General features: G+C 41.6%; 1 protein-coding gene across 1 annotated transcript in view; it reads right to left on the bottom strand.

The window, feature by feature from the left end:
• The window catches only part of CATSPERE (catsper channel auxiliary subunit epsilon), a 105,568-nt gene that overhangs the window by 57,616 nt on the left and 35,434 nt on the right, over positions 1 to 12,518 (bottom strand). Inside the window, exons 7-10 of the mRNA XM_030558353.1 lie at positions 11,811 to 11,888; positions 10,475 to 10,581; positions 2,675 to 3,167; positions 1,135 to 1,609 (exon numbers count right to left, since the gene is read on the bottom strand). Coding sequence (XP_030414213.1) covers positions 1,135 to 1,609; positions 2,675 to 3,167; positions 10,475 to 10,581; positions 11,811 to 11,888 — 1,153 coding nt within the window. The remainder of the gene's footprint in view (positions 1 to 1,134; positions 1,610 to 2,674; positions 3,168 to 10,474; positions 10,582 to 11,810; positions 11,889 to 12,518) is intronic.

The raw sequence follows: 12,518 nt of genomic DNA, 5'->3' as shown, positions 1-12,518 counted from the left end.
ACGGCACAAGAAGTGTAAGGGCTTGAATACACAGATCTCAGCACCAAAGGGCACAAAGTTGGGACCTCACCCACACCAGTTTCCTTCTACACTTAGGAACTACTAAATACACAGCCAGCTTTGGCACCGTGCTTCCTCACCTTCCCTAATGCCAAGTGAGTATGGTGAAGGTCAAGTCAGAGTTGTAACTCCTGTACTTTTTCTCTCTCCCATTGTTCAGAAGACAAAGTCTAGGCACCAGAAAGTCATTCTGTTCAACCTCTAGGCCTTCTTAGTAGAGCTCAATGCAGAGGAAGCCTTAGCTCCAACTTTTTATAATCTGGTTTTGATAGAAATAGTCAAGGGTTTCTCTACACCAATTTTACTAGGCACAGGTGCTTACTTAAGGCAAATATAGCTATGATGTCAAGATGCCTTTCAATGTGAATGCAGCCAGACATTCAGCACCACACTTACTCAAGTTGGCCTTAAATTCTTTAACAGTAAGAATTTAAGACGGCACTCTCATCTCTAGACCTTTGGGGAATGGTACTGAAAAAGACATGCAGCTTCTGCCTGTATTGTGCCTCACACTAAGGCATTTCAGCCATCATACATGAACATCATGTCTGACATTATGAAATTGCATAACACATTAGGCATACAGCCAATCTTTTTGGTGGTGGCTAAGACAATGGCACATAAAAGATTTTTGTTTTTAATACTAAAAACACTAATAAGGTGGGAAAATGATGGAAAAATTTGTAAAAGATACTGTTAAGTCCTTTTTGGAGGGAATCAGAAGGAACTGAGGGGTGGTTGCAGTCCTTTACATACTTTTAGTCGTGAGGGAGATGCATGTATTGCCCCAATAGATACTGTTGGCTAGAAGATTTCAAGTTTCCCTATTTGTGGCATGCAACTCTCAACAATGGGTATCCATGTGGCAATACTTGAAGGGCAAAATTTTGTTAACTATAATTTAAATATGCCTATTCATCTTAAATGGTAGATTTCAGTCCTTCTGACCCAATTAATTTAATCAAATACATAATTGCTATAATCATCTAGAAAAGAGATGTCTTCAGGGATCTCCTTATTTCTAAAGTTGCTGTCCTACACCCAAATTATGTATTCATATGTAATATACTTAACCAATAACCAGTTGGTGAATAGTGCTCCCTTGAGATACTTCCAATAGCTTCTGATTTAACCCAGTTACCATAACAAATCCATTAATTGTGTTGTTTTTATAGCTATAATAGACCATTTCCTTGTTCCACATCAGCATAGATGGTGATGCTGAATAGACAAATTCCATTAGCATAAAACCCTGGGGAGGAGCATTTAAGGAAAAGTCTCTTAGGACCCACAAATCTCGGTCTTCATTATAAGCTGACAGATAAAACACCCTGGAGGAGCTGCACCCAATGCAGGCCATCAGCAAAGAAACTTCAGATGGGCGTGAGTCATAGCAAACAGTGCCTATAGATAAAGAAGCAGTCACTGGAAAATCTAGGACCTTCTTTAGGGTTGTTGTATCTGTTATTTTAATAAACACATTGCCATCATATCCTAGATATTGTTCAGTTGGTGTCCATATTGCTACTGTACTTAATTTTCTTCCACTCTGTAAAAAAATAAAAATAAAAATTGAACAAAGCTATTAGATAAATAGTAACCTTAAGACACTGTACAAACTATTCCCTCTCAAGCTTTGCATAAATGACACCAGTATCTCCATTAAAAAGTAAAAAAGATTTTCAGCTGATGTAATTAGCCTAGCTCCACTAGAGTCAAGTTGCTGTTATGGACTGGGAAGTAGGTGGTCTGGCCTAGTAGTCCGAACAGAAGTCATGTCTAGTGGGCAGAGCAGGCATCCAGCTTGGAGAATGAAGCCAAGGGTCAACACCAGAGTCAACTGCCAATTACCAGAGCCAGGGGTCAAGCCAGAGTTAGAACCAGGAACTGAAGCTGAGAGTCAGAGACCAAATGCCAGAGCCATGGGTCAAAGCAGAGTCAGGGTCTGAAGTTAGAAGCTGGGGTCAGAGCCAAAAGTGGTAACTGACAATTGGAGGTAAGACATAAAGGCAGGAACTAGAGGAGAGGCAAGGAGCAAGCACAGTGCAGGAGCATGGTGTAAACAGGAGCAAAAGCAGTGGCCAGGAGTAGAGCAGGAAAAGGGATGGGTGCCGGAGGCAGGCACAAGCAGGGTCCAAAGCAGCCGCAACAGGAAATCACTTTGTTGCTCAGACAAACTTCCTGTGCCTCCTTCTGGCTTAAATAGCATGGTTGGACCAATTACTGGATGATCCCTCAATATTAGTGCATTGGTTGAGGCTATAGTCCTACTAGCTTCTTGGCCCATCAGATTTCAGAAGACATTACGTGGAGACCAGCAGGCAGCTGCTGTCTGGGGACTCCTAGGCTTGGGTTCATAGACCTGGGACATCATATTCACAAACTTAAGTCCTCATCCTGGAACTAGTTCCATGTGGGTACTCCTCTGGACACATGTAGAGCCAATTATAGCATCAGGTACTTATTTTTAAATGACCTGAAAATTAATTTGTTGCACTCAGTGCACTTCTAATTCCAAACCTAGTATTATATCAGGGGACAATGAGTTAATCCCCAGGTCTAGTGAAGCACTTTCATATTTCAAAATGTAAAACAAGAATTGTGTGTGACTCACCTGTACTGGATATTCAGATGAACACCAAAGTCTTGACTGTATTCCAGTTATTCCTGTTTCTGGTAGATTGTATTCAGATCCAAGTTTAAAAAACCGATTGGACTCTCTTTTGTAAACTGTCCCCATTATTAAAAATAAGATTCCATCATCAGTTAAAACAATATCAGTTACTTTTTGACTTAAGTCAAAGCCCAAATTGTGTGCTGGAGCTTTGATTTCTTTATAAGTTATGAATCCATCATTTGTATGGAAAGTTCCAAATTCTGACAACAAAAGTGCAGTTGTTGGAATACAGGCAGACCACTCAATGTAAGGCTCACTACCAGCTGGAGAACAGAGGGAATTGTCATTTACATTGTTAGGAAATGGCTCTTCAGGCCTGGAAATGATAAAGGGACTATCTAGAACAAAACAATCCTGGAAAGCTATTGCCTTTCCATGGATATTAGTTATGATGTCATCTAACATTGCAGGTACATTAATTTTCCAGAATCTGAAAATGGAAGAAATGACAGATAAATTGGCAAGAATTAAACTTTATGACAGATTCATTAAGAAAAATAATTCCTGACAAATTTCAGAGTTTGTAGCAACTCCAAAACAATTTGTTTCCCATTTCTTTTTAACAATTTCTCTAAACCTTTAACATTTTTCAAGTCACAATATTCTCAAGCACACCCTACAGTCACAGTGTTCAGCACATATGCCAGCAGCTATTAGAGTAGTGTCACTGTTGTTACTATAAACAAGCTGTGCACTCCTGATCACAATCATTTCTATTTGTAGGGACATACAACTTTTTCAAATTGTTTCCTGCTATTCACCCATTCTCACCAAATGTAAAATATAAAATTAAATAAAATTGGGGGTGGGGGAGAGACCAAAATCTGCCTTCAGTGGGACTTTAACCTGCCACAGCAGCCAGGCCTCTAATGTTCAGTGTCTCAGTAAACACTGGGAATCGTAGATTATTAGGGCTGGAAGGGACCTCAGGAGATCATCTAGTCCAACTCCCTGCTCAAAGAAGGACCAATCCCCAACTAAATAGCCAAATAGCCCCCTCAAGGATTGAACTCACAACCCTGGGTTTAGCAGGCCAATGCTCAAACCACTGAGCTATCCCTTACATATCCCATACATCTCTGAAGGTCTCACATAAATGGGCAAGAAATGTACATTCTCTGGAGCTGGGAGCACAAGGACTGGTTATGACATCATGGATTATTGTGGCAACAGCAGACAGAGCCATTATTATAGTCAATTTTGCCATGAACAGTAAAAGCTGCATTACTTAAAATGAGTTTCCTAACTTTAGGTGATACTGATGACACTAGTGGATGAAAAAGGTATGTTATTAATATCAGGATATGAATTATTTGGTCACAAATTCACTTGGGTCAATGTTTAGCTAGTGGTAGAGATATCCAAACTTCCACAATTCTATAAAAATAGGGCTGTTTTAATAATGGAGCTGAGATAGTTGAATATGAGAAAAAATAGCCAAATTTTGTCTTTAGATATACACATGCAACTGCTATTGATTTCAATGCAAATTGTATGCATGTATTCAAAGGCAAAATTTGGTCCATAGAGAAGAATAACAATGAAGTAATAAAACTTTCTACGTGGGCATGCATCAGCATTATTGGAGAAACAAACCCTATTACTCTATATGATGAGCGATCTTGTTTTTCCACTCTCTTTTATTTGGTTCTTCATACTACTGTCATATAGAGAAAGGAGAGGTTAAAAATAAGACAGAAAATAGATACTGCAACTCACTTCACCGTAACAGCAATTTACTAAAACTGCCATAATTTATAAAAGGATTGTATCCAATTTGCCAAAAATGCTTCTACTCCTTTGGTTAAGTGCAAATATTAGAGAAAGCCTTTATCTGACGATATACTTCTTTGATATAATGAAGTGTTGCTATATTGCCACCTAGTGATGAAATGGATGAGATCCAATTGAAAAAGATGTTTGACAGAGATGTAGGCCAAATTCAGTCTCTAACCCAAATGTAACACTGATGAAAACAGTGGTGTAAGTTACTTGTTGAGTGTAAACTGGTTAGAAAAAGGCAGTAAGATGAAAATTAGTGCATCTTGTTTTAATATGGTATTCAGAGTGCGTAAAAACAACTGCAAATTAAAAGTCAAAGGGACAGATGGCGCGCATGTTTCAGGAATGCAGCTAACAAAATAGCCCGCTACACTTTAATCTAAGACAGAATCATTCTCAATACTCCTGGGGCCAAATCTAGCCCTCTGGCAAGCCTGTGTAATTCCCACTAACTTCAGTGAGCATTTGTGCAGGGCAGAATGTTGTTACCGCAGAGCACCACATTGACTGAAAACACACATGCTTTGCACATCCACTGAATTAAAAAAAAAAAAATCAGTGCAAGTTATTCTTCATCACATATCTATTTTCTGATCAGCTCACACCAAGGTATAAATTATATTATCATTTACAGGCCTGCTGAATTTGGCCCTTAGTGTTTCTGTATATATTACATAGTTTTGTAAATACTATAGCATTAGACATTAAAATTAATATGTTGCCAGAAGATGGAGGAAACAGTGTAGAAAGCAGAGAAAAGACGGTTACTCACCTTTGTAACTGTTGTTCTTCAAGATGTGTTGCTCATATCCATTCCAATTAGGTGAGCGCGCACCATGTGCATGATCGTCAGAAAATTTTTACTCCAGTTACACTCGGTGAGTCGGCTGAGGTGACCCCTGAAGTGGCGCCCTTATGGCGCCAGATATATGCCTCTGCCGACCCAGCGCCCCCTCAGTTCCTTCTTGCCTGCTACTCAGACAGAGGGGAAGGAGGGTGGGTTTGGAATGGATATGAGCAACACATCTTGAAGAACAACAGTTACAAAGGTGAGTAACCATCTTTTCTTCTTCGAGTGCTTGCTCATATCGATTCCAGTTAGGTGACTCCCAAGCCTTACCTAGGTGGTGGGGTTGGAGTGAGATGTCGCGGAGTGAAGGACCGCTGAACCAAATGCTGCATCACCCCTGGACTGCTGCACTATCGCACAGTGGGAGGCGAAGGTATGTACTGATGACCAAGTTGCTGCCCTACAGATCTCCTGTATGGGCACATGAGCCAGGAAGCCGGAGGATGAAACTTGAGCCCCAGTTGAGTGGGCAGTAAAATGCATAGTAGGGGCGCCAGCCAAGTCATAGCACCCCTGGATACATGATATAATCCAGGACAAGATACGCTGCATGGAGACTGGGAGGCCCTTCATCTAGTCTGCCACCACCACAAACAGCTGGGACGTCTTTGTGAAAGGTTTTGTTCCCTCAATGTAAAAGGCAAGAGACCTGCGAATGTCTAGGGAGTGCAGCTGTTGTTCCCGATGAGAAGCGTGCTGCTTCAGATAGAAGACCTGAAGGAAGATGTCTTAGACTCATAGACTCGTAGGTCAGAAGGGACCAATATGATCATCTAGTCTGACCTCCTGCACAAGGCAGGCCACAGAACCCTACCCGTCCACTTTTATAACAACCCCTAACCCAGGACCGAGTTATTGTAATCCTCAAAATTGGTTTGAAGACCTCAAGCTGCAGAGAATCCACCAGCAAGCGACCCATGCCCCACGCTGCAGGGGAAGGTGAAAAACCTCCAGGGCCCCTGCCAATCCGCCCTGGAGGAAAATTCCTTCCCGACCCCAAATATGGCGATCAGCTAAACCCTGAGCATGTGGGCAAGACTCACCAGCCAGCACCCAAGAAGGAATTCTCTGCAGTAACTCAGTTCCCATCCCATCCAACATCTCCCCGCAGACCATTGAGCAGACTTATCTGGTGATAATCCAAGATCGATTGCCCAGATTAAACTATCCTATCCTAACATCCCCTCCATATACTTATCAAGCTTAGTCTTAAAGCCAGATAAGTCTTTTGCCTCTACTACTTCCCTCGGAAGGCTGTTCCAGAACTTCACTCCCCTAATGGTTAGAAACCTTCGTCTAATTTCAAGTCTAAACTTCCTAATATCCAGTTTGTACCCATTCGTCCTCGTGCCTACATTAGTACTAAACTTAAATAATTCCTCTCCCTCCCTAACGTTAACCCCCCTGATATATTTATATAGAGCAAGCATATCCCCCCGCAGCCTTCTTTTGGCCAGGCTAAACGAGCCAAGCTCTTTGAGTCTCCTTTCATAAGGCAGGTTTTCCATTCCTCGGATCATCCTAGTAGCCCATCTCTGGACCTGTTCCAGTTTGAATTCATCCTTCTTGAACATGGGACACCAGAACTGCACACAATATTCCAGATGGGGTCTCACCAGCGCCTTATATAACGGTACTAACACCTCCTTATCCTTGCTGGAAATACCTCGCCTGATGCATCCTAAAATCGCATTTGCTTTTTTAACAGCCGTATCACATTGGCGGCTCATAGTCATCCTGCTATCAACCAATACCCCAAGGTCCTTCTCCTCCTCTGTCACTTCCAACTGATGTGTCCCCAACGTATATCTAAAATTCTTATTATTAATCCCTAAGTGCATGACCTTGCATTTTTCACTATTGTATTTCATCCTATTACTATTACTCCAGTTTACAAGGTGGTCCAGATCTTCCTGAATAGTATCCCTGTCCTTCTCCGTGTTAGCAATACCCCCCAGCTTTGTGTCATCCGCAAACTTTATCAGCACATTCCCGCTCTTTGTGCCAAGGTCAGTAATAAAAAGGTTAAATAAGATCGGTCCCAAAACCGATCCTTGAGGGACTCCACTAGTAACCTCCTTCCAGCCTGACAGTTCACCCTTCAATACGACCCGCTGGAGTCTCCCCTTTAACCAGTTCCTTATCCACCTTACAACTTTCATATTCATCCCCATCTTTTCCAATTTAACTAACAGTTCCCCATGTGGAACCGTGTCAAACGCCTTACTGAAATCGAGGTAAATTAGATCTACCGCATTTCCTTTATCTAAGTAATCCGTCACCTTCTCAAAGAAGGAGATCAGATTGGTTTGGCACAATCTACCTTTAGTAAATCCATGTTGCAATTCGTCCCAATTACCATTGACCTCTATGTCCTTAACTACTTTCTCCCTTAAAATTTTTTCCAAGACCTTACATACTACAGACGTCAAGCTACCAGGCCTATAATTACCCGGATCACTTTTATTCCCTTCTTAAAATAGGAACTACGTTAGCAATTCTCCAGTCGTACGGCACAACCCCCGAGTTTATCGATTGCTTAAAAATTCTCGCTAACGGGCTTGCAATTTCACGCGCCAGTTCCTTTAATATCCTCGGATGGAGATTGTCCGGGTCCTCCGATTTTGTCCCATTAAGCTGTTCAAGTTTGGCCTCTACCTCAGTTGCGGTAATATCCACCTCCATATCCACATGCCCATTTATCATCCCTCCATCATCGCTAAACTCCTCACTAGTCTTATTAAAAACTGAGGCAAAGTACTTATTTAGATATTGGGCCATGCCTAGGTTATCCTTAACCTCCATTCCATCCTCAGTGTATAGCGGCCCCACTTCTTCTTTCTTTGTTTTCTTCTTATTTATGTGGCTGTAGAACCTTTTACTATTGGTTTTGATTCCCTTTGCAAGGTCCAGTTCAATGCGGCTTTTAGCCTTCCTCACTTTATCCCTATATGTTCTGACCTCACCAAGGTAGCTTCCCTTGCTAATCCCGCCATTCTTCCACTCCCTGTAAGATTTCTGCTTTTTCCTAATCCCCTCTCTGAGTTGCTTGCTCATCCAGCTTGGCCTACAACTCCTACCCATGTTTTTTTTTCCCCTTTCTTGGGATGCAGGCTTCTGACAATTTCCGCAACTGTGACTTAAAGTAATTCCAGGCCTCCTCCGCATTTAAATCCACAAGTTCCTCCGTCCAATCCACTTCCCTAACTAATTTCCTTAACTCTTTAAAATTAGCCCTCGAGAAGTCGAAAACCCTAATCCCAGATCTACATTCATTTATCCTTCCATCTAGTTTGAACTGAATCAGCTCATGATCACTCGAACCAAGGTTGTCCCCTACCACCATTTCTTCTACGAGGTCCTCACTGCTCACCAAAACCAAATCTAAAATGGCATCCCCTCTCGTAGGTACTTCAACTACTTGATGAAGAAATCCATCTGCTATCACATCCAGAAAAATCTGACCCCTATTATTCTTGCAAGCACTCGTCCTCCAGTTTATATCCGGGAAGTTGAAGTCTCCCATAATCACACATTTCCCCTTTGTGTTTACTTCATTAAAGACATTAAAGAGGTCTCTATCCATACCCAAATCAGATCCCGGTGGTCTATAGCACACCCCAAGCACTATCTCAGGGGAAGCTCTAGTGCTTTTTACCCAGTGTGATTTTTGCCCAGACAGACTCTGTCTTATCCATTCCATCGCTTCTTATTTCATTACAGTTAATCTCATCATTGATGTACAAGGCTACTCCACCACCTTTGCCTTTCTTCCTGTCTTTTCTAAACAGCACATAGCCTTCAATACCTGTACTCCAGTCATGAGTACTATTCCACCAGGTTTCTGTTATCCCTATAATATCCGGTTTCACTTCCTTCACCAGTAGCTCCAGTTCCTCCATCTTGTTACCTAGGCTCCTCGCATTAGTGTACAGACATTTTAATTTTTGGCATTTGGCCTCAGTGACATTCTTTCCCCCGTCGTGCACAGACCTTCTACCACCAGCATCACCCGTTAATCTGGTTTCTACTCCACTATTCCTCCTTGGATCAATTCTTTGGTCCGCAAGGGTATCCCCTCTCACTTTGTTTACTTGGTTGACATGGAAGGCAGACACCACCTTAGGAAGGAAGGTGGGGTGTGGTCGCAGCTGTACCTTGTCCTTATGAAACACAGTATACGGTGGGTCCGACGTGAGGGCTCGAAGCTCCGACACGTCGCTATCACCTTGGCAAGACACAAGGAAAGCTGTTTTACAGGAAAGGTACAGGAGCGAGCAAGTGGCCATTGGCTCAAACAGGACACCCATGAGTCTGGAAAGGACCAGGTTGAGGTCCCATGTAGGGGCCGGATGCTGAATGTGCAGGTACAGACATTCCAGTCCCCCGAGGAACCTGCTGACCATAGGACTGGAGAAGACCGAGCGCCCATTTTCGCCCGGGTGGAAGGCCGAAATCGCTGCTAGGTGCACTCTGATGAATGGAACAGCTAGGCCCTGCTATTTCAAGGACAAGAGATAGTCTAAGATGGCAGGTACTGATGCCTCCAGAGGGGCAGTATTGCTCAGAGCGCACCAGCAGGAGAAGCGCTTCCACTTTGCCAGATACATGGACCTAGTAGAGGGCTTTCTGCAACCCAAGAGAACCTGCTGCACCGATCGGGAGCAATGCAGCTCAGATTGAGTTAGCCATGCAGCATCCATGCTGTGAGCTGGAGGGATTGTAGGTCCGTATGATAGTCGGCCATGCTCCTAGGTGATCAGGTCCGGCCACAGCGGGAGAGGAATTGGTGTGGTCACCAACAGGTCGAGGAGTGTGGTGTACCAATGCTGCTTGGGCCACGCTGGGGCAATTAGTATTAAGCGGGCCTTGTCCCTTTGCAATTTGAGAAGGACTAATAGGAAAGGAGGAAAGGCATAAAACAGATGGTCCTTCCATGGTATCAGGAAGCATCCAACAGTATTCATTACCAACTAAACCAAGTGTTTTGTAAGATGCTTATATTGTAATATATCTACATAGCTATAAATATGCAATCATATGGGTGTGTGAAAAATCATTTTAAATAGAATTCTGTTCAGAAAAAGTTAAATGAAATACAGTACCCCAGCTCTGGAAATGCAGTGGCAAAGTATTTGGTATTTCTAAAATAGGTCTGAACAACAGGTTCCTGTCCCAAATTCCAAAACTGCTTGCTAAGTATCTTAGAATTCTGTTTAAGTAAAATAAAGGCTGTTAGTTATCATACATTTTTATGTCAATATAGTTTAAGGCTGTATATGAGAAATCTCAGGGTTAAAATACTCTTTAAATAACATTCTAAAGTATACTTCCAAATAAGGGTGCATTATTAAACATATTTACACATTTTATCCACACTAGAATATAGTATATTTGGAACCAAAATTAACTTTCTTTGCAATATTTTCTAAAGTATATGCAGCAGGAAATAAAAAAAAATCATACAGAAATCTAATAAAAGTTTATGGAAAATAATGAAAATTTGATGTTCTTCTCCAAATTCCAGTACTTCAATTAATCATATAATTTTAATTATAGTAACTCTGAGGCAAATCAACACATTTATGAAACGAATATTAAAATATGCCAAAGAGAAGCAATTCAGCATGGCAATTTATAATAAAGTAATAACTCCTAAAGTCATCCCTTGGTCATGGATGCACACCTCACGTAAGGTATGATGCCAAAGGCTAAATATCATCAATCATCCCACAAAGACATCAGGAGTGCACACTCTGACAATGTTTACTGCATATACCAATCTTGCAAGCTGATCTATGTGGGAAGAACCTTGTGCTCACATGGATTCCCATTGGGTGCAAGAATCCATTTGTACATATCAGCTTGTGGGATCAGGGCCATAATGTACCTCCTTAAATGGTAAAGTCCAGTTCTACTGTTAAATTCAGCTCTATAAAAATGACATAATGGGTTCACTGTTTATTATGTCTTGTTACTGTCCTATCATAATTACTTAGACAAAACGTAAAAAGTTTTTTTCTGTGTCAGCCATGCAAATTCACTCTAGAATGTGAAAGTCAAGCTTGGATCTTTCCTTCTCACCCACCACCACCAGCAGCAAAATAGCTGTGGGCTAAATTCTGACCCTAACACAAGTGTACTGATAGTAGAATTTAGCTCTGCCACTGGAATTTAGCTAACAATTCTGTTTTTAATGCTGAGATGGAAACAAAACCACCTCACTCCCCCATAGCTGTGTCACCTCTGCAGTATTAACTGGAACAAAAAACACCAAAAACTTATTTTTGTCACTCCCTTAAGTTGAAATGATTATGGATGCACATAGGCAACATATCTAATGAATATGACAGTGCCATTTTTAATTAGTAACTTTTCGGAGTAGACTTGCACTTTCAATACCATGTTTTTAAAAGAAAATATAGAGCTATTTTAACATACCGGTGGAGGAGACGTTGCAGTGTGATTCAATTCAGAGGGTTCTGCATTTTCTGGATCGTATATCCACAAGATTAACTCCTAGCAAATAAAAAAGGTGAATGATAATATTTTGTTAATAAACACGTTAATATGCTGTCACTGTGGTCCGATTTCTTTTGGTGACTAGATGTATACTAGAATGTAGTAACAATACCATATAAAGAAGCATTAATTTGGACAATGTCAAAATTAAGTCTTGAGCCTGATCCTACTCAGACAAAAACAAAACTCCCATTGACTTCAGTGGGCAATGGAGACTGAGGGGATCCAGATCCACTCCTCATAGAAAGGGAGTTATTTCCTTTCAGTTCTTCTATTCATCCCTCAGCAGTACTTCACATACCATAGTCTCTCTTATTCTACTGGGCCCACGCTACTTTACAATCCTGCTGCAGAATGGCAAAAGATGGATCAGAAATGGGTACTTAACTCTAAAAAGAAACAACAAATTAGTCTCTTAGCAGGGAGATATTAATATGCATCTTTTTTCTCCTGCCTCCATGATTGCTATGGGTCTTCAGCCGGACTGTCCTTGGATTTTGCTCCTCAAAGATACAACCATTTCTGATTAACTATATGGCCCATATCGGTCAGCCAAAGAAGAACTCAATGCCTCATTGGGTCCCAGAGCCTGGCCTCCAGCCTGAGCCTGAACATCTACACTACAGT

Source organism: Gopherus evgoodei, chromosome 3 (genome assembly GCF_007399415.2).
Source record: "Gopherus evgoodei ecotype Sinaloan lineage chromosome 3, rGopEvg1_v1.p, whole genome shotgun sequence".
Taxonomy (NCBI): domain Eukaryota; kingdom Metazoa; phylum Chordata; order Testudines; family Testudinidae; genus Gopherus; species Gopherus evgoodei.
This window is presented reverse-complemented; position numbering and strand designations above follow the sequence as displayed.